Genomic DNA, 27,125 nt, shown 5'->3' on the forward strand with positions numbered 1-27,125 from the left:
CAAAGTCATATGACTTCTTTGTTTATTGAAGACCTTGCACAAACAGTGTGGACAGCTTGTTAGAAGTTTTGCTTCGTGTTACAACATTTCTACCAAGCAAGCAGTTTCACTCTCTTTATATGCCAAACATGTTCAAATGTTAATGATACATTCAGAAAGGAAAAACCCGATGTTAATAATGTTCTAAGTGTCAACTTTAGAGCTCTTTATATTGTGTACACTCTATTTTCTAGCATGGTGTATATATATATACATGTATATATACATGTATATATCATATGCCAGGTTCCTCACACAACATAATAAACTATAGGTTAGAATAATTCCATCATATAAAACATTGAGTAATAGTAATTATTTGGTGTTTTGATTATCAACTATTCAATTAAATTTTATCAAATCAAAATATTCTGGACTTGTGTTCATAATCAAATATGTTTGAAAATTGATGATCAAGAAGGAAACACTACTAGAATACTTGGCCAATTATGACGCCTCATACAGTGCCAGAAAATGTAGTGTTGTTCACAAGTCTCAAAACACCAGAGTGCTCCACAAATCGGTTTATGACAAATGTTATTTGTCACGACTTGCCTGATGATTAGCCAAATGTGTTTCATTTCAAGCTTGATCCATAGATTGCATGACTTGCAACTCTCCAAATGGTTTATAGAATTTTTATTTATTTTTTTACAGACCACCTGGTCTCAGTGCTAAGGTCATCTATATATATTAGAATTTCTTAAGTTGCAGTTGTCGAGGTGATATAACATTTCAAAAAATGTAGTTTTCTTTAACATTTGAAAATCTACCTGGTAAGAGCTTTTGATAAGGCTTGAAATGTTATCCTCTCATTCACAAACAATGGCTGCTTTAAGTCTTAATTTGCTCATGATCAGCAATCATTCATCCGCCCCACACCGGTTATTTCTTGAAGAGAAAACAATGATGCTGCAAACCAAGGTACAAAACTCTTCCTTGTTATATATAAATATATACACACACACACTCAACGTCATCAGTAGCAGCAGCACTGTATCCTCAATGCTGGAGATGAACGAGGCAGATCCAGAAGCCATTTGACAAAGTTTTGGATAAAGATTAAGGATATAACTGCAAAATCCTTTATCTGACCACACCCTATTACCGTTCTGTCCATCTGACCTTAAAGCATACACACACGCAGACACACACACCCGCCTAACAAACACAATATACTTATAAAAAATAACTCGTTACCAAAGTGCAAACAAAACAAAAACATAATTGTACTCCCTCTTTCCCTTTTAGAGAGGTCAGAAGACAAAAACATTCTTCATATCATCAAACCTACAATCATAGCAGCCTAAAATTATCTTAAAAATAATAGAAAATCAAAGCTGAATAAGGTGCTTTAGCTTGTTTCCTCCTGGTGTTGTGCCGAGAATGAGGAGAAACGTGATCGTCTATTCAGACAGACTATAAAAGAGGCCTGTTCACTTCTTCTTCTTCTTTCCCTCCCCCCCCCACGTCTGCTTTGACCCAACATAGAAGACCTGTACTGGCACGTCGGCGGTTCCTACTGCACCTACTATACAGGAAGGCAGAACGGGACTACGGGAGAGGACCGGGAGGGGACGGGGGGGACGGGAGGGGGGGGCCCGGGTCGAGCGAGAGAGAGACGCCCAGGTGAGCGCTCATGCCGAGAGGTTGTTGGCCAGCTCAATGAGAGCGAGTGCGCCGTGGAGGCGCTCGCGTTGCTCCTGGAGACAACGCTTGGCGGCTCCTCCGTGACCTCCGGGCTTCTCCTCCTCCGCCATTTCCTCCTCGTCGGAGTCGCCAAATTCCATGGGGTCCTGCTGCTCCTGGTCCTCGGCGGCCTGGCCCTTCCCCTTGGGGCCCCCGGGGGACCCGGTGTGGGCTCGCTGCTCGCGGGTCCGCCAGTACCTGCAACCCATCGACGGAGCAGAGCGGACCAGGTTAGTGGATGTGCATTCATGTCGTTCCCTTTCCCACCGCTACGCTTCAGGGAGGGAAGGTAACACCGACGCCATCTCGTGGTGGCCTTGCAAAGCTATGACCCACTGCCAAGAAACAGGCACTAACATGTGGATTTGGTTATCAATGGCAGAAATACCCTTTGAACCCCCCTGACTTTTCTTTTGCAATACAGCCTGTAATGTTAATCAATGCATGTAACCCGAGAGTTTGAACTCAATCAACAGTGGAAGCTGTTTCCTTTTTTCCATTACCAGAAATGCTGAATTTTAGCCTAATTCCAAGAAAACTTTCCCCATCAAGGATTTCCTGGGGTGTATTAGATGCAGCACTATACTGACTAGCAGTATGAACAGCAATAGGAGTTGGACTCACTTGGCCAGCCACTCTGCCACAGCCTTGTTGTCTACGGACTGACCCTTGCCCAGGCAGTCCTTCGCCTCCTCTCTCTTCAGCCGGCTGAAAGGGTGCTTAGGGCAGTGGCGGTTGGCGTGTGTAAAACGATTTCCACATCCTGGCAAAGGAAATATTATTCATATTAATGCTAGGATATTAATTCAAATTCAAATCTATAGCATGTATGTTTCAATCACATGTGAAATATGTTATGACTGACAATGCTTTACTTAAAGATGGTTATAATAAATATAAACATAGTAATCCTGTATGTAGTTTTATAAAAGCTAAACCTAGCAGTAAATAAATAAATGCGTTGTGCATAAATCTATCTCCTATTAGGAATTCTGAAGTGTGATGGCACGGCCATGGATCCAGCAGGCTAACCTTTCTCTGAACAGGCAAACGGCTTCTCGCCCGTATGCAGTCGCTGGTGGGTCTTCAGCTGACCACTCTGGACAAACGCCTTCCCGCAGTTGGGGTAATCACACAGGTATGGCCTCTCACCTGAGGAAACAAACAGGTCTTCAGTGGATACATTCTGAACTTTAAAATAGCTTCAACAGGCTTCCCTGTAGTACTGAAGAAAACCCAATAACTATCTACACTCAACTGTTATTTCGTTAAATGCTTCTCTCTTATTAACTTGTCAATTGGGAATGTAGTTCAGCGGAGTCCTACGTCTCCACAGCCATCAGCTCAATGGGTGGGGCAGAATCAAACTCGGAACGTACACCTTGAATGCAAATAATCATGCAAATCCCATAAGAGCTCCCACGCTGCTCACCTGTGTGTGTTCTCTTGTGGGCCTGCAGGGACTTTTCCCTGGGGAAAACCCGGTTGCAGATGTTACAGCGGATATGGCTGGAGGAGGTCTCCCCCTCGGTGATCAGCTCCTGGACCGTGTCTGCACGTGGCCTGCCGCGTCGGATACCATCCTGGGAGGGAAGGAATCACTTGTGTTATTAAAGGTCTAGTTCCATGACACATTTAAAAGATAAATGGTTATGATATTATGACTCTAGTTCTATGACTGTAGCCGTAGCCCTCATGAAATAGAACCATCGGTATGTTATTACAGGTCTGGTTGTATGATTGAAGCCGTACATGAAATAAGACGATTATTATTTTAACTCTAGTTCTATGATCTTAGCACATACATACTATCGTCCCGTACATGAACGGGACGATAGTTGTTATTATAACACTAGTTCTTGGGAAGATTTTATGATGATCAAACATGTCTTTGAACTTTATTGCTATTGTTTTACTACTAGTTTATAATCATTCAACTTGCATGTCTTCCGATAAGAGAAGATGAACAGTAGAAGGGAAACAATGTGTCTTTGTGCTGCCAGTGATAAATGAATGCTATTTACATATTGACAGATAATCTCACTTTTTATGAATTATTGGGAATCAGTTTATTATTTTATTATTGAACTGCCAGATAACGGCGTTGCTAAAGCAATATATTATAGGGCTTATAGGCAACCTAATTACTAATACATTATGCATATTATATTGGATCAATATCTAAAAGTGTCAATAATGTCATACACTGGGCTTCAGTGGTGAATAGTGCACGACACATTACATGATGTGCAACATTACAGAGGAACACATGTCTAGATGAGTTCTGCATTTCCGGTCATATTTTGGCGCGCGAACCAGACGTCACATATGAGCAGCTGCTGCCGACCAGGAAGTATGTGGGGTTTAAAATCCAGACACACCCAATTGCGCGGGCGCTGATCTTTAAAGACACCTTGTAAAAATGAACCTCATGCATACATTTGCTTATGTATAGATGTTTGAAACTGCCACGTTGATATATGATGTTGAATACATGTATACCATTTAGGCTGGAGTATGTATTACATAGAGCATAAAGTATTCAGCCCTATTATCCAATAGTTATTATGCAGTAATAGGTATTACATTACTTATTAGTAGTACTCTGAGTATTTTTGTGATGTCAACGCATTTAACTCTGAATGGACACATGCATCACTATTTGATGTGGAATATTACAAACAAATGTGTAGAGTTCTGAAATAAGAGAGTTATGGTTGTAAGGACGTACCTTCATCTGGTCGGGAGAGGACGTAAGGTCAGCTTCACTGGCTGTTGTAGTACCAGTTGGGGACGAAGCTCCATTCATTGATCCAGGGCTAAGCGATACATTGTGGGCATTTTCTCCCCACTTCCAGGGGTAGACCATGAAGTCGCTGAATCCAGGACTTGTCGGCATCAGGGCCTCTGTCTGCCTGGGCTTGATCGGGGTGGTCTTGATGACGGACACCAAAACTCTTTTAGGCGAGTCGTTGCAAAAAACAACGTGCGGGTGCTTATTCTCTGCCATCGCTGGTGTATAGAAAAAAACTCCTTAAAATCGAAGTGTCAACTGAATGGCAAAAACCCGCTCAAAAGTCGAGCTGCAACACATATGGTCCCAAACGCAAAGTATGTATTTCAGCCGGGAGTAAATAACCCGGTCATTTCCAACGCAGCAGAATAGCAAGCAGTTCCACTTAACTGCTATGAAACATATGAATATACGAAACTATACCTCGATATTTCTACTCCCGAGGCGGCTGCATGAAGTATGTGAATCCTCGGAAATGTCTGTGTCCCGCGTTGCAAATCGCGCCTGACTAGTTGTAGTTCACCGACAAATCCGTTAACGGGATGGTGCCACATGTGTCAGAAATAACCTATTACAGGAGCAGTAGGAGAACAAGCAAGCCCACCGGAGCGGATAGCAGCCAATGACATGCGCCGAAACGCACTGGAGGTCGTGATTGGTGGATGCGTTCCGCCCAAGAGCTTGAGCTTTGAACATTCGTTACGCGCCTTCGTGCACTGTCCAATAGCGCGTATGTCTTGCAGCCATGTCGCCAATGAAAAGAAAGGGCGGGTAACTTTACTTTCCTAGAGCAGATGTCCTTTCCCGCGCTGCAACGTCTGTTTATGTTATTACATTTTGGGTCGATTTAAAGGGTAAGGAAACACTGACTCAGTGGCGCCAAAGTTATGCAATGTTGCCAGGAAAGATGCTGAGACAAAGGGTGCACTGTGTGTGACAGAGTCGACAAGGGCTTAAGTGATGTTTGATATTTAATGTTTTGTGGAAATATAGCTGATTGTGTTCATTTCATATGAATATGACATGAATATGTAATATTTTACAAACCATTTTATACATTTGAAATATCATATTTGAATACATTTGACATGATGTGTAAAGAGACCATAAAGGCCTAATGATCTGGAAACAACTGACTTTAATAAAATGTTAATGAAAGACAAGAGGGAAGACAAATGGTTGATATGGTTGACTGTGCAGGCTATTTGTAACTAGCTTGGCTTGATTAGTTTCGGTATTTATCTAAATAAAGGCCTATGTACATATATTATAGAAAATATTTGAATGTAGCCTATGTGTAATATCCTATTGAGGTCATGACTGTGTCATTCATAAGGGATATTCCAGCACTATAGTCATATTTGTAGAGGCAGTGTCCTCTCAAGACATGATTCATGCCTGGGAAGACACTCAGCCAGGGTGAAGATCCTTTAAATATTTGAGAACTATTTTTCAAGTTTGATCCCTGACATTCAAACTGTGAATATCTCAATTATAAGTTTGTATTAAAATCCCCAAAAATCAGCTATTTATTAAATAGGCTACATCTTCCCAATTATTAAGGAGAATCGTTTGCCTTGTTCTCTAGCTCTGAAGGTAGATGTAGGCTATTTAATATAGGCCCCACTTTTTTCAAACGATTATCGCTATGCCCCCTAGATGGGGCCACTTTCAATAAATGTATTTCTCCAAAAAATTGTGCCATTATTATCCAAACATGAATTCAATTCACAATCTAAGCGAGAAGTCCTCGTGAGGACGCGCCGCAACCGTCTATTACTTCAGATAAGAAAAAAGGTTAGAAGGCTAACATAAGTCATCTCTTATGTGTTAAACTTAGCTAGATTTTAACTGAAACAAAAATATCTTTGGGTAGGCTCTAGATAGAAGGCATAACAGATTGGGCTGGGTATCGGTAACCTAAGATATCGACCAAAACAACCCAGTATCAAGAGGCATCGGGACTTCTCCGGTCAAACGATATGCATCGATACTTTTTGTACCCAGATGGTCTATTAAAAAAATACTTTGTTTTTGTATGATTGTGCTCGGAGTCAATCAAGCGTTTTTCGATTTAATGCACCGTTTGATTGGCTTAGGCCTACTACAGCCCATACAGTCGTTGGTAAAGTTGAGCGCGGCGTATTTGACGAGCTGGCTCTTCAGAGACGCGAAAAGGCCGGAAGTATGGCTGCACTGCCCATGCAATGTATTTCTTTCAGAAAGAAACTAAGCCAACTTTCTCACTTTGTCAGATGGATGTTGATGAGCGCAGGAGGCGTGGCATCTCTAGTTGATTAGCGCAGGGGGCAGCCACGATTTTGCACGTGCAGCCACTTAATGACTCGATAGCTATTCAGCCACATCCAGTCCAGTCTGGGTGTTTGCATTGTAACGGGGCAAAGAGGAATCTCCCGAAATTCGACACTGTTGTGTAGGTTATGTTCTGTGTGTGACAACTAGAAACAGTTTAACTTGGTTTATTTTACATAGGCCACAATGTTGCCGGACGCCTATGGCTGTGTCGTGGCAAACCGATTCGGGGAGCTCTTGGACGACGAGGCTGACCCCTTCGACCTGCTCAGCATGGCGGAGAGCACGGAGAAATCAAAGAAAAAGAAGGAAGACGTTAAGAAAGCAAAGCAGAAGAAGCCTGGCCAGAAGGAATCTCAGAAGGAGAGACGCGCGGGAGTCGACGAGCAACCTGCTCCTCCTATGGGTATGCTGACGACTTGTGGTAGGCTATTTGGCATGAGACATTGGCACGTAAAGCAGGGTGAAGTGGACGTTTCTATTTATTTTTGCGCACTTTAGTTGTCCGCTTGCTTCAGCTGCTGTAACTGCAGGGTCAATTGCAGGGTTACGTTATCGTGTCTGGCCGACACAGACAGACTCAAACACTAACAGAAAATGAGCAGCATCTCAACTGAAATTAATGGTTTGGTAGGGATTCAAAAATATTCTAGAGGTACTGAAAAGGGTCTTTATCAATAAAAAACTATGTTTCCTCTGTTCATGAGGTTCATGTATTTTCTGTGTGCCCCGATGTGCAGTGAAAAAGCCCCCAACACGGGAGCCCATGTCCAGTGAGAGCCGAGGCGGAGCAGTGGAGGGTCAAAGGGCCCCAAGAAGGAATGCGTTTGAGGAGCGACCGTATGAGCCAGAACAGTACTACCAGGAAAACTATATCTCCAGGTATTTGACAAATATGAAAGAGCTTATAGAGACTATCTATTTCATTTCAATAAGTAACCATCACTGAATGAGTTAACGCAATCATGATTGAGCCTATGGCACACTGATGAAAGCCCTTCGATTTCCAAAGCAGAGTGGGGTTGTCAATGAGGTGCCAAGATGTAATTTTCACAAGGTTGTCAATTAGCACGTTTCCAGTAGCGCTGGTGTCTCGTCACTCTTTGTGATGCATTCGCACAACAAAAACTTAAAATGGATGAGCTAAATACTTCACAACATGCATATATATTTACATCGATGTGCTCATAACTTCCCTCAATGCATTGTGTAGCACTCCTGTGAGCTCGTCTTCAAATGTGGTCCCCAGGTCCTCCTTTAACAGCGAGGTTGACCCCAGGGTCCAAGGAAGCTTCAGGGGTGGTCGAGGAGGAAGGGGAGCCGGCTATCCCAGGAACTTGGAGAACTTTAATCCCCGTGGCAAGAGGGAATATGAGCGGCAAAGCGGAACGTAATGGCACCGGTTCTGCTTGAACAACCGTTGTGCTTAATCAATCATATCATGTCAATATTGTTTTTAACTTGACGCTGTGTTGCAGAGGCATGTGTCCTGATGAGAAGAGGGGTGGCAGAGGATCGTGGAACTGGGGCACCGTTCAGGACACTATTGGGTGACTTGAACCCTTAACGACTCCTTATAGATATTTATATTTTGGAGACTTTCAGAGATGAATAACGACATTTTGGTTTTTCAGTGATATGGATGTGACAGCCGCAGTCAACCCTGAGTCCCAGGCCCCAGTGGAGGGTGAAGAACAGTATGTTATACCAGCAGCAAAAGTTATTTACCATGAAGCACTAGTTTTCCATGCCACCAGTTTAGCTACAACGTCCACGGCATTGCTAGTTGACGGTTAATATGTGGCGTTTTGTGTGTCTTATTTTCTACTTGCATTTTGTGATAGAGGAACAGACCTGGAAGGAGAGGTGGTGGTCCAGGTGGCCATAGAGATGAGCCTGGACGAGTGGAGGGCACTGCAGGAGTCCAGCCGCCCCAAGTCGGAGCTGAACCTCCGCAAGGCAGACACCGAGGTGCCGTCCAAGGCCAGGGTGATTCACGAGTCCAATCTGCGTGAGGTCAGTACATGTATGGACTCGGTGGCGCCGGCTGGTGGCCACGATTTGCACATCACTACTGGCTCTCAATGAAGGACAAGGGCTGGGATGCCTGATGCTGTTCATCTTATTGTATGGCATCTCGATGAGTTTCAATCAGCTGAATATTCTGTAGATGTCATTCTTAAGATTGGATGGTTATAATTTAATAGTGTTAGAAATTGACCATGGCATATTGCCACTGGAATGCACTAGTGTGTGGCGCTAGACTATTGAATGTTTTCCAAACCCCTCAACTTCACTTATGAACCAGAATTTTTCACCTGCCTATGTTCAGCAGTTTGCTCCACTTTCGTTCACAGGACATCAAAGAGGAGGACATGGAAGACCACTTCCTGCGCAGGTCTGTAAATGACATCACTTCGCGCCTGGACATAAACTTCGGGAGTCTCGGACGTCCCGCCCGGGGAGGGCGAGGCCGGGGCAGACGGGGTGCCATAGCGGGTACCCCTGAGGTTGTCACTCCCAAATTTGAGAGGGTAGGTGCAGTTAATCACGCACATAAAGTCAACCCGGTTGCTCATTACGAATGACATAACATGTGCATCTATTTTCAGGTCGACATCCTGGCTCCAAACCCAGATGATCCAGAGGATTTCCCAGCACTGTCGGCTGGAAAATAATAAGGGCCGGTGATTGTCACTTCCATTGCCCACTGGTGAAAATGGGATGCACTTGAGCCAACACTATTTATTCACTGTTGTGTTCTGCTGTTCCATGGTTTGGGGTTCATGTTGCTTGTTACTGACTCCTGGAGAATAAAACATCTGCAAATTATATTTGGTGAGTGTTTTCCTATGGTGGGGCAAATGTGCTTAGATAAGTGGGATCAAGTTTACATGATCTGTTTTTGCAATATGCACTTTTATGAACTTGATAAAAGCAGGGAAAGTCAACTGATGCAGCCAATGATGAAGCTGGAACACAGGTAGAGTATTGGGTTTATTTAAAAAGCCAGTTTTAACCAAGCATAATTACTTGTTTGGACCCCATGAGGGCTTGGTTCCTCTACTTCTAATGAATCAAACCGTACAAAATATTTACAAAATAGACGTTCTCAGTATATCAAATGATTTCTTATTTACATTACTGTAATACATGAACTTGACTGATGCACACAATACTTGACTTATACAAACACCCTGTATGTGCATGAACTCTGCAGGATGCACTGCCATTGGTATACTGTTCTTCAAAACTGGAATATCTACTTTTACTGCTTGTTTAAAAGTAAACGCCAGGTTGACATATTCACATGCCAGTCTCGCGTGGTAAACCTTACGATACTAATGCATGCTTTAATGGGTGACAATTCTATGATTATGCTTTATGAAAAAGTTTCATGATAAACCAAGTGCTTTACAGAATTGCAATTTAACTAGTTTACATGAGAGCATGTCACACAAACATTGAAGCCAGACTGGACCATTTTGCATGGTTCCTTTATAACAAAATGCACTGTACTTTAAAAGTGAAAAAAAATAAAGATTTGACTGCTAAGGTCAGTCTTTAAAACACAATCCTCATGCTATTCAGATCCCAGGCTCATCGCAGTAGAGGGGCTCTAGCTTTGGGTACGGAGTGACTGCCAAAATATAAGAAACACAAATTCAGTTAACAGAATTCCACACATTTAAAATGCATGCAAACAAATCATATCTATATAGATACTAGCTAACTAGTGCGATATGGTTAGCAGCCTTGAAAATCCCAAGCCTCCATTGTGTTAAACAAAATTGTTAATGTTGCTCCCCAAATATTAAATTAGACGGGTATTGGGAGAAAATGTTAGATCTTTGTAGACACCGCTCTGCTTTAACTAAAGCATGAAAATGAGGAAACAAAGATAGTCAATACAGAGATTTGTTTGATAAATGATTTAGGGGGGAAAGAAGAGAAAAGACATGGATACCAGAGTCTGGAAAAGCGCATCGGTTGCATAGAGTAGCGAGCTTTACATCCTCTGTCCACAGTGCATCTGTTAGAAGTGGGAAACAAAGGAAGAGAAGGATTTCATATTAGGAGAGGGAGCAGGAAAGCAGTACTAGTGTCCAGAGAAGCTATAGCCAGCAGTACACGGGAAGAAAGCGCAGGATAAGCACAACACAGTCCTGAGAACAGAGGAAAGGACGGCAGGTAAGGAGGATGATAGTGTTCGGAATGTTGTAGATAGTGCCTCTAAGGTCGAGCTCAACAACTGGGCCATCATGTGGCTCATGATAAAATCTGTGGTCCTTTAACCGTTCTTGTGCTACATAGTTAAAATTGCATTTCTGAGCCATGTAGATAAATATATTCATGATTTTCAAAAAACTTAAAAAAAAAGGCTCAACATTTTTTTTGTATGCTTTTTTAAAAATATACGTTTTGTTGCTCAAAATCTATTTTTTTTTAGTTTACTGAAGGCCATACAACCCCTTCTTTAGTTGTGTTACCCAAATCTAAAATACAAATTAGTGAGCGTACAATCAATTCAATCTAGCAGATAATACAACTAAAAAACATTCTATGAGGACTGATCACAGTTTTATCAATGGAAGGATTAGTAAACAATGACCAAAAAACATTACTAGCAACATAATGCTCCTATGCTTCCAAAATGGAGGCGGTCGTTGTCGCGATGTACAAGCCCTATAACAGGAAAGTACACGAGGCTCCTCACCGCTGGCTTTAAGTTAAAATGGACAGCATTAGTGCAAGTAGTCCTGACTGGCCAACTGTCTTTAGTGTAGAGATGAAAAAGCAGAGGCCAAGAAGGCTTGGATGCACAAAACAAACATATGACAGATTTGTTAAAGCAAGAACTCTTGGGCCGCAAAGTGGTCTGTCCATAGCTGTTAAAAACAGAGGGTTAAAAAACTCAAAAATAAACTCCAAAGAGATTCGATCCATCCCAGCACATCCAAAAAACGTAATCTGCTGCGAAGAGATGAAGTCAAAGGGTCATGATCTCTTATGAATAGGCCTGTGGAGAGCTTGCCTGGTTGTGATGGGCCTTTGCCGTGTTAAGGTTGGTCAGAGTGCCCCTGTTGGCCGTGGAACAGTTGGTTTCTCTAGGTTTACCGCATGGCTCAAAGCAGAGCAGGTCTCTGTCGCCAGTCTGAACATGCAAGTTGCCTAGGGACCTGGCTAGTCTGCTGTGGCACAGGGAGCTGCCAGAGAGAAGGGGGAAGGAGTTAATGTCTTGTTTTCTGATGACTCCATGAGTGGCTTTAGCTTCTTGGTCACTTGTACTTTAAAAATACTACGGTTCTATATCACAAAGACAACTTCAATTTGAACATGACAAAAGTTTGTCAACGAGTGGTGCTGACCTGTTTGCTACTCCATTGGCTGGCAGGGAGGTTCTGGTTCTTTTCCTGCTGTCCGATTGGCTAGCCAGAGTAGGGGCGTTAACACTGGCCTTGTAGCTGCTAGACTGCAGGATGCACCGGCTGAAGAGGAGTATAAGACAGGCATCCCATCTCAAGAGTTAATGGAGATGACTATTGATGTTGTAAAATGTATCACACTCCACCTACAGCTACACCAAAGCTTAACAGCAAAACATTTGAAAACTATCATTGAGAAAGGGGAAGGATCATACATGACATGCACATACATGACATGGCTAACGGTCTTTATGTCTACAGAACTTTGATGACTTCGCAAAACCCTGTGTTTGCACTACCTTAACTATATTTGAAGTCAGTGGCAAGAAAATGACACATGGTTCATGAGAAACTATGTGGCTTACGCAGTCTTTCAATAATCACTTAGCATGGCTCGATGCAGATGGTTTCAAAATGCTATCGAAATGACAGGCAGAAGTTTAGTGTTAAAGCGCAAATGGAGTCACTCACAGGCCAAAAAAGGTTGTAAACCACCGGACTAAAGCCGATTCCTCAAGTGAAAGCTAAATACAGAGCCTCCATTTTCCAAATAAAACCAATGAACCCCCTCAGTGAGAGGTAGCAGCACAGTACCTTGGAGAGAGGGAGGATGACCTGGTGTGAATCTTGTTTTCTCCTTGCCTGTGAACACAAGCAGTAAAACATTCAAGCAATAGACTTTGCAGACTCCTGGTTAGACGATGAGTGTAAACCATGATGGGACACAAGGATGAAGTGAACAAAAACTACATTACCCAAGAATCAAATATGCAGAAAGCAGACGGTTTAAGACGGTTTCATTTTCTCCTTTGCAATGCAGTCGGGTCTTTCTTGCAGTTTAGGCCATAGACAGCCACTCACGTGATTATCGGAATCTATATAGTTATTACAGCAAGCCTGGATTTTGTGACAGGCAACCGCCCAGCATTTGAGGCGAGATATGTCATGACCAATGGTCAAATTTTACTATGATCAAATATCAAAACTTCATCATGTTCTATGAGACGTGAAGACTGTAGAAGATCTTAACCAGCAACACAAATGAACCCACCAACAGATAATCCTTATAAATAAAAGGGAGCATATTGCATTGCCACCATATACATTAATAAAGGAAATTGAAAACCCCTGATTGACTCCCGCTCCATTCATGTACTGCGGTAAATATGTACTTATCAAGCAGAAAGTTCAATTTTTTTTTAAAATAATTATTAATTATAAAATAACTTTGGGTTGGGGGAGGGGGGATAGAGATGAAGGGGGGCTCACCTACGGCATTCTTACTTATGAGTCCAGAAAGGAGGGGCAGGGCAAAGGTTTTGGGTTCAGGCGGGCGGGCAGTAGAGTTCACAGAAATCCTAACCCCCGTCTATACAGAAATGCAGGAGGGGAGAAGGGAAGCCATACACAATCCACCACAGGGCAAGGCTAGACATGGACAAGAGCAGCATGGCTACCAGCCATCTGAAAGGAGGACAAATCCAAACAAAGGAGCAAAAGGAAAAAGACAAAAAAAGGAAAAAAGAGAGAGGGAAGGAGAGACAAAGGGCGCCCGGGCAGGACGGAAAGCCTTTAGTTTTTGGTTTTGTTATTTTGCTTTGCTTCTATCAACTGTAACTGGACAAGCTCTGGTGCCTCCTGCGGAGTCTTGCAAGCAACACGTTTTTCTTTGCATTTCATGCATAGTTGGTTGGAACCGTCATATCCGAACACATACAGCAGTTGTTTTCATTCTATTCTGAACTCGGCAGGTAAACTGGGACAGTGTTAAAGGAAACGCTGCACTAGTCCTCCAAGCGATGAAAGAACAACAACAGACAGTTGAACAGTGAACTCTGCAGATTTAAACGCGTGTTAATGCATCGATCAAACACAGAGGGGCATGCTCATGCACGCACGTCCCAGTGTCTCAGGCTTGTTGCCATGCATTGGAAACAGAAACACACATTCAGTTGTTCTCCCATTCTAATCCCCGTTGCACGTTGGCATCCACTCCAGCAGAGTGCATGATAAACAGACAGTGCAGCCAAGTGGTAAAGATAAGCCTTGATATCCCAAATGTTCCACACGTTCACTGGCAAAATTATACAAATGCATCTTTTCCCGATATACCTGCACAGGAACTCAATGTATAGAATCCTTCTGAATTCAAAAGATCAAAAAATTTTAGAGGAGGAAAAAAAAAAAATAATTGCGGCTAGCCTTACACCTAATATTCGTTCAATTTCATGGCCAACTGCTTTGTAGCATTTTGGACAAACCAAAAAGGCACAATGGCTTAAAATCTGTAAGCATCGCAACCAGTCAGTTCTATAAGAAATCTTTACCGTTTACATTAATCTTTTAAGACGTAGTAGTTCCCAGTCAGTATGGCCAGCCAAGCATGACAGGCATCTGATTCAGCCAATCAAGGGCCTCCCATCAGGTAGAACCATGATTAGCTGAGCAATGGCAGTGATCAGCAAGGCAAAACTTTTTTTTTTGTCATTAGCCATACCGTCGGCATAGCAAACTATTTCTACGGGAAGTGGCTGGCAGTTAGCAAAGGTAAGTGACACTTACCTGCGCCATACAAAACCTCCCATCCATCAATCCAGCCTGTCTGTCTGTTATGTCCCTCATTCCCTCTGTCTCTCACTGCTATCTTTTGAACGGCAGGCAACACACGGGCCACAGCGCCCCCATGAGGCTGCAGCAGAACACTACCATCTGCCTGCCACGAGACAAAAGCCAAAGCCGTATGGGTACATTGGCGCCTTGGCGGAGAGGTCAAGTGCTTCATGGGTCTACACAGACATTACTGTTGTGTTCGCTATTGTGGTGGCGTAATCCTCTGAAGCTCAATTGGCATTAAAAGTGACGTTAACACTGCCGTGGTTTGAGTTCCATCGGGGCCAGTCAATGCCAAGTATGCACACACAGTGTTGTAATCCACCATTAGTGATTTCTTTGGACGAAGGAATCTGCCTGTTTATATTATAATTCCTTTTCGTTGCAGTATACATATATTTAAGGTAATATACGTTTTGTTTCAAAATAGTACAAATGTTTCATAGTTATTAAAAGTTATGATAACTGCTGAATCTATCAAGGAAAACCAAACCCTAAACTACTTTTTTGCTTTGGATTGATCCTGGTCCATATCTCGACCTCCATACAACGTTTTAAAAACACAAATATGGACTCAAACTACTTTGGGTTACCTGTGTGTGTTTGTGCCAAAATAAAATAGAGTCGACATCTCTCACACATGATTCCCTCCAACTACAGACCAGTATTCATGTTCTAGTGTACATGGACTTAGGACTCTACTTGTCTATTTTTAGCAGTCATGAATAACAGGGAAATTGGGCAGGTTTGTTTGAGTAAGCTGTTCTTGTACAGCTTACAGCTGTCCCAACAAATCAGGATGAAATAAATATATAAATGATATTTCCAAAACATCCGAACGCACTGACAAGGAAGGCTTGGACTGGAATTGTGCTCCACGAGAACTTAATATACGGCAAAATATTTCATAAATATGACTCATTTATAGACAATAGTACATAGCCTCTATTGTGAATGTTGACCAATTTTCAAGAGGACTTTTGAAATATGTCACGTGAACGATGGGAGTTGTAGTCTTTGGTACTTACGATAGTGAACCAGTAGATGATCTGGACTGCCTCTTGCTCTTCAGTGCTCGCAGTTTGTCACCTTGTGTCACACCATTCCTCTCCTCCTCATCGTTATACTGGAAATCATCAAGTAGATTTGAATGAAAGGTAGTGAACCAAGAAGTCATCTATAACAGTAGTTCACTGACAACTAGTTGCCAGTTTTCCCCAAAGAATAATCTTTGCAAAACTCACCAGTTCCATCTTCTGCTCATTTTTGGGCGTTCTCTTATTGTTGCTGCCGTTGATGGTGATGTCATCCACCCCAGATAGGATCCGGGTGACGGCCATCTTGCCGTTCTCCTGCTCATCCAGCATCTTCTCCTTGAAGCCATCCCCTTCTGTCCACATGCCGGCCTGCTTACTGAAGGGGGAAAAATAGGACATTAAACAAAGGACAAAGGGTTTTCCCAAACACAAAACAATCTGCATTTCATTGGCACTCACACTTGCCAAAAAATACCCGAGGTCTTGGTATTAAGCTCATACATAGTCAAAATATTTTGGATAGAAGATGAAGAGCTCTCCTTCTTTAGTGTGAACTTACTCTTCGACATAGTTCTGCTGGGGCCCAATAACAGACCCCGGGCGGCAGATCCGTATCCAGGCGATGGCCTCCGCTGCTGTAAGATGGTAATGCTTCATCATGTAGCAGGCGATCAGAGTGCCCGTACGCCCCAGACCAGCTGAAACACAGGATTATGCAGTCCATTAGATGTTAGTTAGCCCCAAAACGAATTAAACCATGTGTGTGCCTGTACGCGTGTTTTAACTTATGATATTGTGCGGATTCCATCCCCTGTCCTTCTCAAAGTAAATATTAATGCAAATTGAAGCAGGTCTTTCCGTAGAACATTTGTAGTTTTTCTCATTTTCTCTTATTGTTAATTTGAAATTAGCTTGCAAACAGTTTGATCATTTGTGACAGCAGTCAAACTTCACCTCACACTCAATATTTTTTGATTGTTCATGTTTACATATATTTTTACTTAAACCCCTCATGCACTGCAACCCTGAACTTACATTACCAAAGGAGCTGTTTGAATGTTGATGTTTGAAACAGTCGGATCAGACATTTTTCTACCCAGAAAACTGACTTCTACCCAGCCAGCTCCCTAGTACAAAGTCAGATTGTAGCCCACGTGTGAATAGAGCAGGTCATTGTCCTGGAAAATGCACAGAGAATAGACCCTGTTCCACATTCTCCAGTACAGTAAGTGGCGGTTAATGCAAAAAACAAGTTAACAAAAACACTGTGATTTCAACCAATAGAGCCTGAAATTAACTTGCCCTGTGAAAAAGCAAATCCGGACTAATCTCATTTGAGGACAATGAATTACATTTGATGATCCCTTTGTAAACAGATCGCTGGATGCAAATAATTGCTGAATAAGAAAGGAGGAAACAAAAAGAAAGAAAAAGTTGAAGAAATATACATATTTAATTTCCCTAACCTTTGCAGTGGACAGCTATGGCGCCTTCTGCATTCTCACAGATGTTCAGGAACTTCCTGACGATGGCGTCAGTGGGCGTGCTGCCGTCCACGAAGAACAGGTCGTGGTGCTCGAAGCCGGAGTCGGTGAAGCGCCTGGCGTCGTACATCTTCTTGTTGAGCCGTACGATAGTGGTAATGTTGTGCTTCCTGAAGTAAGGGAAGTAGGCTTCGGGGGCGTGGAGCGGGTATCCTGAAACAAGAAGACAGTTTCGCATTGAATGAATAATAATAGTATAAGACTTTATCCAAAGATCTTTGGTTTTCCACTTGAACATTCTAAACACTGGAGTTAACATCAGTGTTTTTTATTTGATAAGTTTATTTAATTTCAGACCTGAAACAATAGTCAAGGACAATGATAGCATGGTATTTGTATGTATCTAAAATGCTTGACACCCACAGTTTGGACTCACCGTTCTCTATTTTGCTCTTCGGATGGGGCCCACTGAAAGCGAGGAACTTGCCTGGAATAATCCAGTTAAAGTCCCCATTTTCTGCTCTCTGTAACAGACCAAGAAAGGTTTTCCCAAAAAAATTAAAACAAAGATTCTAGTAATATCTCTACTCTATTCATTATTTGTGCGGATATGTTATATCTGGTTACCTCGTAATGTTCATACTCCTCCACATCAAAGTTGGTGAAGTCAAGCCAGCTAAACTCCACTGCCTAGCACATTCATAAAAAGACATTACAGATAAGTGGGGGAGACGCGACTTTGTGCTTTAGATCATTTGTGTAGATACACTTTAGGTGCGGTACCTTCTGGATGGCATGAAGGCAGTCCAGAATGCTCAGATTGTACAAGCATGTTCCAAATGAGGCATCTCTGAAAAACGTAAAGACGATATAACATTTTAATGATGTTCCCAGCTTTCTTTTAAAAATGTCACATCCTGTCCAGCATTTGTTCTGACACCTCTACCGCCCATTTCTCTAACATTCAGCAATAGTCATACATCTACATCTTGAATAATATATGTATTTGAATACAATGAAATAGAATGGCATGCTTCTGTTTTTAGCCAAACAGACAGTGGCATAGAGAAGGTGACTTCTCTTTGCGTTGTTGTCAGTAAAATAGGTCAGAGCTGCTTTAGTCAGCACTATGATGTTCTATTTTGCTTCAACACCTTGAATCTCTGTCCCTTACCCAAAAGGCTTTGGGAAATGTTATCATGCTAAACTGATGACATGTACAGAATTCTACAGACAAGAGCAAAAGGACGTGATCAACATGATTTTTTTTTTTATGTTTGCCTTCCTTGTTTTTGGCCAATACGGGCAGACATTATAGCAATTGCATGCAATAAGTTGTATACAGTATATATATTTGTATTATTATTAGTATTATTATTTTTGGGGTTGTTTTCAAAATCAAAAAGTTAAACATCAGGTAATATGATAATATTCCATTTAGGTAATATGGTTACCTAAATGGAAGATATGTTGAATTCTTGGAGACAAGTAAACTGGATGCCTCCTCTGGGGTCATGTGAAGATGCAATACCTTCAAGAAGAACAAGGACACACACATTTGGATGAGGTTAGCATGACCAATTCAATTATTGTTTGTTTATTGCTTAGGGAGACCAGTCCAGTGGTGGGTTGGAGTTCCTCAGAAGTTAGAATGTACTTACAGCATATGAGCCGATCAGGTAAGCAGCATTGGCTTGCTTCTTATGGTCTCCACAGGTATAGAAGAGAATCTTCTTCCTACAGAGCGTAATGGACTGCCACAATAGGGTAAAACAAGAGCATTAATGTCAAAATTGCAATGCTGGAAGCGTCTGTAAAGAATAATTATACCAATATTATATAAAATAAACAGAATAAAAATAGAAATGGTGTATACAACTTTCTTAACAATTGTTAAAATTAGATATTTCTTCAATATCCGATCAAGGTTGGGGTTCAGTGAGCAGGTCGTTACCTTGAGCTTCTTGGTGAGTTTGCAACAGAAACGATAAAACATGGCCAGGTTAAGGGGGCCAAAGTCCGCATAGAAGCTGAGGGAGGGGAAAATGACAGGAATAATTTAGATATTGTTTTGATAAAGATTCTCACGAGCGTTTTATTATATACCATTTGGAAGATGGAAGACAAATTCGGGTAAATCTGGCTGAAAAGTAACATCAAAGTCAGTAATTATAATTATTATGCAATGGCCTACGCAACCTACTTTTAATGGCCTCTTGTTGGATTTTTCATTATTATTGTTTACTCAAGCCATGCAGGCTTACACATTTTTTTTCCCACCCAAAGTAAATACTAGTACAATTACCAATGAGCTCAAATCACTTTTAAATCTGAGATGTCGTGTGGTCATTTGTGATGACCACTCGAATAAAGGAAACAAAATGACGATCATAAAAAGTTCAAAACTTACTTCTCGTATACCAGCTCATCGTCTACACAGAAAGAGTGTCGTTCGGATGTGCTTTTAATCTTCTGCTGGAGTACGGCGAAATAGAGTTGGTCTGAAAGAACACAGAGAGAAACGATTGAATGGCCTGCGCGTTTGAACCACGCGTGCATGCGCGCGTGCATGCCCAATCCCCCCAGAATATATTAAATATTCCTAGTTGTTGTTCACTCTTGATCTTGTTCCAGGATTATTCATTTTCATACGCACCCTTGATTATTTCAACACAAAAAACATCGTCCACGGGTTTCTTGGCGACCGTTTTAAACATGACGTCTTGCAGAATAGTCCCAGCCAGGATGTTGTTTTCCCTTTACTTTGATGCAAGCATAACTACAACAATCGATGGGTAAACTGCACGGAATATTCTTTGTGGATATTCGTAAAATAATACAAGTAAAGATGACGTCGTAAAGTCGTTTATCAGACACTATTTTGAATCGCCCAAGAAAGTTCCAAGCCAGTGCAGAAGGGAGTTGTTAATGCGCAGTCTACAAAAAAATGAACTCTATAAGCCCCACCCGAGAGACCATCAGCGTGATGCTATTGGCTGGACGAAATACAGGCCGCCACACAATTGGAGGTTTAAACTGTCATTCAACCATCGCCTTCGCCTTTGCAATTTAAAGTTCAGCAGGGAAGACACATGATAGGCCATGGGAACCGTGCCCAAACGGTTGCTAAGGCAATGGCTTAGCCAATAGATTTCAGGATCTCTCCTGGGCGAACCTCCCCTCGAAGTAGCCTCCAGCGAAAAAGATACCATACGGAAAGTTCAACACAAATTGCATTGTTGGGGTAAAAACAGTTAAATTAAGCTACATGAATATACTTCCGATGGTTTTACTCTCCAGCCATCCAAACTCCACACGCACGCGCTTGGTCTAAAATACACACGCACACGCACACGCACACGCACGCACACACACACACACACACACACACACACACACACACACACACACACACACACACACACACACACACACACACACACACACACACACACACACACACACACAGGCAAAAGCTAAGCAAATGCACTCCTTGCTACTGCAGACTGGTTTGGTGCATGAACCAAAATGACCGAGGGTGTCGCCATTTTAAGTAAAAACTGATACAAAACATATAAATCACAGCGTCACTATTAGGCCTATATTGATAGGCCGACGTGAACACACACATATTGTATGACGTCTGTGGTCCACTACGGAATATTGTTTAATTTTCATCTTCGAGTTCATCGGGTTCATCCCACATACCCTCTTACCTGTTATCCCAATGTAAATATCAGACTTGTTATGCTCCGCCTCTGAGCTGTGAGCTGAACAGCGCTTTTTTCTAGACTCTGGTCGCCTCCTCTCGCCTTTACGCTTCATTTTCGATGTCAAGCATGCACGTTAATCATATCTTATTATATCCCACAGATGTCCGTTTGGCAGGCTGTCCCAGTTTGTTTATGCATCAGTGGGGCATCTCTCGATTGTGCTGCTGCTGGATATGTCATCCAAGGGAGGCGATAGCCAGCTTCTCTGGCGTTGACGTATCGAGCGGGCAAGTTTCTCCTTCAGAATCCAATCCCTACGTGTGACGTAGCAAGCCTACAGTTGTCTAGTTGTCCAGTAAGCACCCTTCTCCCTCCTCCTCTGTTCATACTTCGGTGGCAGCGTTAATAAGACTAGCGGAGATAACCGGGTACTGCCGCACATACATGCGATTGGAGACGACAATAACAAATGGATAAACGTATACAACTGGATTTCATTCACATTATAATACTATAAATATATTGTTTAAAGTAAGCAACATGCAGCAAAACAAAGCAATGCCACCGCTTTGAAGAAAAACACTGAAGCCTTTTGTGAATTACGGCTACAGCTCGTTTATAACATCTCAATAACTCTATTAGTAATGATGGCCAGCCAAAAGGCAATATATAGACTGCTATCTTCTTGATGAGAATATGGTAGCCTAGATTAGAATATTGAATGACACAATATATAAATAATCGGATCTTCAGCAAAACAGTATAACGTAAATGTTGCAGCATTGTATTAGTTGTGTTGTGTGCTCAGTACAGGCAGTATCAGAGTCATGAAGGAGCTGCAGCTTTGCCACTGAATTACAGGCTCTCCTGTACACAGCCAGCTGCAATCGCTAATCAATACGCCCGTGATCCTGCCGGTTCATGTCCAGGTGGAACAAATAGACTCTGGACCCTGGAGAGAAGAGGAAAAACAAGAGTGTAAGTATAGTGGATAAAGAAAAATCTAAACTTTTTCTTATGCTCCTTTTAATTTAAATAAAAAAAATTAAAGTATGTGAATATGCACGAACAAAGATTAATGCAGAGTGGAGAGCTGTAGAGATAGAGATAAACAGATGAACATGATAGATACAGCTATACAGCTATACAGACAGACAGACAGACAGACAGACAGACAGACAGACAGACAGACAGACAGACAGACAGACACACAGACACACAGACACACAGACAGACAGGCAGACAGACAGACAGACAGACAGACAGACAGACAGACAGACAGACAGACAGACAGACAGACAGGGAGAAAGACAGACAGACAGACAGACAGACAGACAGACAGACAGACAGACAGACAGACAGACAGACAGACAGACAGACAGACAGACAGACAGACAGACAGACAGACAGGGAGAAAGACAGACAGACAGACAGACAGGTAGCTATATAGATTTAGTAGGTGACACACCAAGTCAACACTACCCCCACACACAATTTGTAAAAGCACATTGAGGGTCTTGAAAAGCACCTCATGTACGAATTTGGCAATTAATTCTTCTTCTTCTTCTTCTTCTTCTTATTATTCTTATTATATTATTCTTATTATAGATAGACCAACATTTAGACAGATATACAGAAAAACAAACACGCGCGCACACAAAAACACAGTACACACACAGTACACACACAGTACACACACACACACACACACACACACACACACACACACACACACATGCAAGCAGGCACAAACACACCCGCACACACACACACACACACACACACACACACACACACACACACACACACACACACACACACACACACACACACACACACACACACACACACACACACACACACACACACACACACACACACACACCACACATTGCCCAGTTCTCTGGCTCAACAACTTCTGCTAGCGGTATGTATACAATGTTTACAAATATGATTATGACACTTTAATGAACGACTTGCTATTAATGCAGGCTACAGGCAGCGACTGCGTCGGAAGAGGGTTAACAGCGCTCACATCAATGCAATACATGTGGTTTCCTTCCTCATGGTCTTTGGTTGCCGACTGTCATTAAGAAAGTTTGTTGAATACATAACCAAAGAGTCTTCTTCTATATTATATCTGTATTTGCAGCCACACGGATGACGACCCACAAATCGCGCATGTCGGCTTCCGTCCCCTATACCTCGGTGCGGAAGTGTTTCCCCCGAGCTGCCACTGTTTGTGTCGTTGCTTCACTTGCACTTTTCTGCTGTTTATGTATATTCTGCAGGGACTTGTCAACTCTCAATAGGATCGTGTAGAGCGGTTTTACACGCGTGAATTATGCGAGCGGCTTGAAAAGAGAACTGGTGAGCAGCTAAAGAAAGACACAATGCTTGTGATCACTACTAACAGCTAGCATCCAATGGACTGGGCTAACCTAGGCATAGATCAGTGTGAATCCTTAGGTTAACACTCTAAAGGCTGCCCAGCTTTATAGCGGACGTTCTTGTATGGTTTTCCATTGCTAGATACTTTGTCTCACCCTCTAAAGCTACGTTTCTCACGTTTGCATTCCGCGCCTCTCAGCAGAATAGTCTGCTAACACATTGAATAACTGTTATAGTTAACTGTCATCACCACTTGTTAACTCAACAGACAGGGGCTATTTTAGCATATAACTAAAATGATGTAGTATCGTAACGTTAAGTTGAATTTGTATTACCTTTCAGCGTGTCATTTATAATTAATTTAAAAACATTAATTTACACGATTAAGTAACATGAAACATGTACAACTCATATGCTCGGTATTGTAAATTCTGTCGCACCCCATTGTTTGTGGTGCGATATAGAAACAGACATTGAAGAGCTATAGTTAAAATATTGTATTCAAAGACACTTTCTGGTGAACTAGGATATTGAAATCACTTGCCAGTGGAGTTCTATGCAGAGTATGTAATGAGTAGCATCCTCTGTTGTTATTAATTTTATGACAAGGTAAAGCAGCCACTTGTGACTTATTGCTGACACTGAATATGAGATTTTGCTCACATTGCTTAAAGATAACAAGAAAATCCTCTATCACTGCAAGCACTGCCAAAAGCTGTACAAACTGTATCCTCTTGTTAGGGAATCATTGTACTTTCTTTGTAAAAGTAAACCATGACCAATGCCTTCTTATGTCCCAACAGAGTCTCTTTGAGTCATCTATATGGGCCATCTTCTCTCTAAAAATGGTTACCGCCTGAAGAAAAGAACCACCAAGCAACATCACAGAAAGAAGAAGAAGAGGAATTGCTTCCTGCAGGGGCCCTGCATGCTGTGCTTCATCATCCACGGCAACGGAAACAGCGTTGACGACGACAGCTACCACCTTGAAACCGCCATCAACGGCAGCGGCGGACACTGTCTCGGCAACGGTGGTATCAGCGTCCCGTACGTCGGGGGGGTTGACATCAGCGCGGCTGCTGCCTCGAAGCTCGCTGGGCGCTACGCAGTACTAGCGTCCCCCGAGGACTGCGCCAAGTTCCTGTTGTCGCCCCGGGACCTGGCTATCTGGGAAGGCCAGGGGAGGTCTCTGCTGTCTACGGTCCCCGCCAAGCTGATCCCAGGGCCGGCCATCTTCCGGTCTGCAGGGGTGTCTGTGGCCGTGCCAATACCTACTGTGGGCAGCACCAGCCACTACACTGAGATGGTACGTCAGGGCTGTGGGCAACATGCTGAGTTGTTACCTGTATCATGATAACTGTAAAACCCCTATTACTTTATTATTATTCCTTGATGATCTTACAACATTTAAACCTATTTTCTAATCATTTAGAAAGTAGGCCATGAATCACAGATCTTGTGTGTGTGTGTGTGTGTGTGTGTGTGTGTGTGTGTGTGTGTGTGTGTGTGCCTGCGTGTGCCTGTGTGTGCGCGTGTCTCGCTGGTTTCCCCCTGGTGCAGGTGTGTAAGAGGAAGTGTTCAGAGGTGCAGAGGTGTTCCCCCTGTAAGCAGCCCCGCTGTGCCTTCCCCGGCCCAGACGGAGGGCTGGAGAACGGACTGGGAGTCTCGTCGGGGGGGGGGGAGGCCTCCTCGGACGCTGGAACGGGGCACTGCCACCTCCCCCACTGCCCACTCCCTTCCTCGCCCGCATGCTCCTCCACCTCTCCCCCGTCCTCTTCCTCCTCCTCACCACCCGATGGCTGCGGTGGGGTGGCACTCCATGGCGATTCATCCCAGAGCTCCGACTCTGCCTGCTGCCAACACCCTCACGAGGACGGCCACGTCAAGGCGCCAGACGCTGTGGAGGCGCTAAGGATCAACCATCTCCCCTCCTCCATCCTGCTCAAGGTCAGGGGTCGTCTCACCCAACAGGGTCATTCATATTTGTGTTTTGCAAAAAAAAACCTGTAATTGGTAGCCAGCATCGGCAGATTATTGGCAGATTTCATGTCTTAAAGGGATAGTGGAAGAATTGTATTAATTTCTGATTCTGAATTAATAAAAATAAACATATACTTTTTTACATATTTCCCTTTGTGTGTTTACATTCATCTGTTACATTCCAATAACTTAATATATTAAAGAATACATATTCCTAAACACCGCTTATTTTGCTTTCATGCCATCGTTTCCCACACTGCCTTTCTTAGAGAATCAAAAATGTGAGATACCTCGAGATTTACACCCCTAGGGTTTAACCATTATGTAAGATAATGGCATACGATAGTTTTAAATTTGTCTGTATATTTACTATTAAGCAGATGCATTTATCTGTAGCGACTAACATTGAATCTGTGTGTAGATCGGACATTTCTGCTGGGAGTCAAACACAAACGCCCTGCCCTATTTGTATGCACATGTTCGTGTATCTTTGATGGCCTGTAATGTGTTCCACTAGGTGCTTGCCCACCTGACGGTGAAGGAACGCTGTCTCTGTGCCTCTCTGGTGTGTAAGTACTGGAGGGACCTCTGCCTAGACTTCCAGTTCTGGAAGCAAATTGACCTCAGTGGCCTGCAGCAGGTTAGTCCGCACCGAGAAGACACACAAACACACCCATACTTGGACACAGATTCACATGCATGCACGCACGCACACATGCACATAGATACTTGGTCACAGATACACACGCACACTCACACACAGATACATGCGCGCGTGCACACACACACATACATGTAGATACATGCACATATATAGACACATGCAAATGCGCACACACACACACACACACACACACACACACACACACACACACACACACACACACCTCAACCTTTACCTTAGAAATCACAGCGACCTGAAGATTGCAAGTTAGTTGTGTCAATTCAGTAGGGACAACATGGTTACTTTATGCTAAAATGGTGAAATGGTGGGTCTCATCATGTATTGTTTTTTTGGTTGTTGTTTTATCGCTTCGTCTGGCACAATCTCACCATTCCCCCTTGTCATTCGTCGAAGGTGAATGACGACCTGCTAGTGAAGATAGCCTCTCGGAGGCAGAACGTGACCGAGATCAACATCTCGGACTGTCGGGGCGTCCAGGACCACGGGGTGTGCTCACTGGCGTCCCACTGCCCCGGCCTCCAGAAGTACACCGCCTATCGCTGCAAGCAGCTGGGAGACCTGTCCCTGTCCGCCCTGGCCTCACATTGCCCCCTGCTGGTGAAGGTGCATGTTGGCAACCAAGACAAACTTACCGACGACGCGCTGAAAAAGGTAGGTTTCGGTGGGCCAATTCGAAAACATATAGGTAGCATAAATATATAGTTGTTCATTCTACTACAGTGTGTAGGTCAAGCACAATTAAATATACAAATATGAAATGTGGTACAGTATTTTGCTTTTAGCTCCAGAGACCTGCAGTGCAATCTTGTATCGCCAGTCCCATACTACTGTGTGGGGTCAGATCCGTATATCCTCATTATCCATTTAATCACAAGAGATGAGACAGAATTTCAAATAAGGACCATGTGGGCAAGCCCTGGATTAGAGTAGTTGGTGATTGAACTCTAATGAGACTCTTTTTGAT

General features: G+C 42.9%; 4 protein-coding genes and 1 long non-coding RNA gene across 22 annotated transcripts in view; 3 read left to right on the top strand and 2 right to left on the bottom strand.

Annotated features, from left to right (window-relative positions):
• Positions 1-5: 5 nt before the first annotated feature.
• Positions 6-5,655, bottom strand: znf367 (zinc finger protein 367). The gene is made up of 5 exons (XM_060054588.1): positions 4,460-5,655; positions 3,161-3,311; positions 2,761-2,880; positions 2,353-2,491; positions 6-1,926 (listed from the first exon to the last, which is right to left on the bottom strand). Exons 1-5 carry the CDS (start codon positions 4,736-4,738, stop codon positions 1,677-1,679), a joined length of 939 nt encoding a protein of 312 aa, XP_059910571.1. The 5' UTR covers positions 4,739-5,655; the 3' UTR covers positions 6-1,676.
• A 1,131-nt stretch (positions 5,656-6,786) lies between these two features.
• zgc:103482 (intracellular hyaluronan-binding protein 4) lies at positions 6,787-10,376 on the top strand. Of its 2 annotated transcripts, none has more exons than XM_060054583.1 (8): positions 6,787-7,241; positions 7,543-7,717; positions 8,085-8,225; positions 8,314-8,385; positions 8,470-8,532; positions 8,680-8,851; positions 9,193-9,369; positions 9,448-10,376. In XM_060054583.1, exons 1-8 carry the CDS (start codon positions 7,022-7,024, stop codon positions 9,511-9,513), a joined length of 1,086 nt encoding a protein of 361 aa, XP_059910566.1. In that variant the 5' UTR covers positions 6,787-7,021; the 3' UTR covers positions 9,514-10,376. The 2 variants fall into 2 exon arrangements, with proteins under 2 accessions (XP_059910566.1, XP_059910567.1); XM_060054584.1 differs by having other exon boundaries at positions 6,799-7,241; positions 7,576-7,717.
• On the bottom strand, positions 9,820-21,504 carry cdc14b (cell division cycle 14B). Of its 16 annotated transcripts, XM_060054575.1 has the most exons (17): positions 21,109-21,366; positions 19,803-19,893; positions 19,347-19,422; positions 19,054-19,146; positions 18,847-18,923; positions 18,176-18,242; positions 18,020-18,082; positions 17,829-17,916; positions 17,375-17,605; positions 16,468-16,606; positions 16,116-16,284; positions 15,900-15,997; positions 12,856-12,903; positions 12,205-12,324; positions 11,871-12,042; positions 10,803-10,868; positions 9,820-10,475 (listed from the first exon to the last, which is right to left on the bottom strand). In XM_060054575.1, the coding sequence occupies exons 1-16, from the start codon at positions 21,215-21,217 to the stop codon at positions 10,845-10,847; spliced, it is 1,665 nt and encodes a 554-aa protein (XP_059910558.1). In that variant the 5' UTR covers positions 21,218-21,366; the 3' UTR covers positions 9,820-10,475; positions 10,803-10,844. The 16 variants fall into 16 exon arrangements, 9 of the variants coding, with proteins under 9 accessions (XP_059910558.1, XP_059910559.1, XP_059910563.1 ...); XR_009526296.1 differs by having other exon boundaries at positions 10,803-12,042; XM_060054576.1 differs by lacking the exon at positions 10,803-10,868 and having other exon boundaries at positions 21,109-21,504.
• On the top strand, positions 21,329-22,440 carry LOC132459800 (uncharacterized). Its single transcript, XR_009526304.1, has 2 exons — positions 21,329-21,460; positions 21,983-22,440. It is a non-coding gene; the product is annotated as an uncharacterized LOC132459800 (long non-coding RNA).
• Positions 22,441-23,273: 833 nt separating this feature from the next.
• The window catches only part of fbxl17 (F-box and leucine-rich repeat protein 17), a 193,357-nt gene continuing 189,505 nt past the window's right edge, over positions 23,274-27,125 (top strand). Inside the window, exons 1-5 of one of the 2 annotated variants that reach the window (XM_060054571.1) lie at positions 23,274-23,475; positions 24,300-24,802; positions 25,057-25,443; positions 25,994-26,116; positions 26,555-26,812. In XM_060054571.1, coding sequence (XP_059910554.1) covers positions 24,320-24,802; positions 25,057-25,443; positions 25,994-26,116; positions 26,555-26,812 — 1,251 coding nt within the window. In that variant the 5' untranslated portion in view covers positions 23,274-23,475; positions 24,300-24,319. The remainder of the gene's footprint in view (positions 23,476-24,299; positions 24,803-25,056; positions 25,444-25,993; positions 26,117-26,554; positions 26,813-27,125) is intronic. The other variant, XM_060054570.1, reaches the window with a different exon arrangement.

Source organism: Gadus macrocephalus, chromosome 6 (genome assembly GCF_031168955.1).
Source record: "Gadus macrocephalus chromosome 6, ASM3116895v1".
In the NCBI taxonomy this organism is placed as follows: Eukaryota; Metazoa; Chordata; class Actinopteri; order Gadiformes; family Gadidae; genus Gadus; species Gadus macrocephalus.

Bases quoted from the DNA above. Each gene is read 5' to 3' on its own strand.
- znf367 (XM_060054588.1), bottom strand. From the start codon at position 4,738: ATGGCAGAGAATAAGCACCCGCACGTTGTTTTTTGCAACGACTCGCCT. The intron at 2,492-2,760 runs GTTAGCCTGCTG...TTCCTTTGCCAG, and splicing joins GTTTGCCTGTTCAGAGAAAG to GATGTGGAAATCGTTTTACA. The intron at 1,927-2,352 runs GTGAGTCCAACT...GATGGGTTGCAG, and splicing joins GTGGCAGAGTGGCTGGCCAA to GTACTGGCGGACCCGCGAGC.
- zgc:103482 (XM_060054583.1), top strand. From the start codon at position 7,022: ATGTTGCCGGACGCCTATGGCTGTGTCGTGGCAAACCGATTCGGGGAG. The intron at 8,226-8,313 runs GTAATGGCACCG...GCTGTGTTGCAG, and splicing joins TATGAGCGGCAAAGCGGAAC to AGGCATGTGTCCTGATGAGA. The intron at 8,852-9,192 runs GTCAGTACATGT...TTTCGTTCACAG, and splicing joins ACGAGTCCAATCTGCGTGAG to GACATCAAAGAGGAGGACAT.
- cdc14b (XM_060054572.1), bottom strand. From the start codon at position 21,217: ATGAAGCGTAAAGGCGAGAGGAGGCGACCAGAGTCTAGAAAAAAGCGC. The intron at 12,904-15,899 runs GTAAGTACCAAA...TTGTGTTCACAG, and splicing joins TCATCTACTGGTTCACTATC to GCAAGGAGAAAACAAGATTC. The intron at 12,325-12,855 runs GTACTGTGCTGC...ACTCCTCTTCAG, and splicing joins TCATCCTCCCTCTCTCCAAG to CCGGTGCATCCTGCAGTCTA.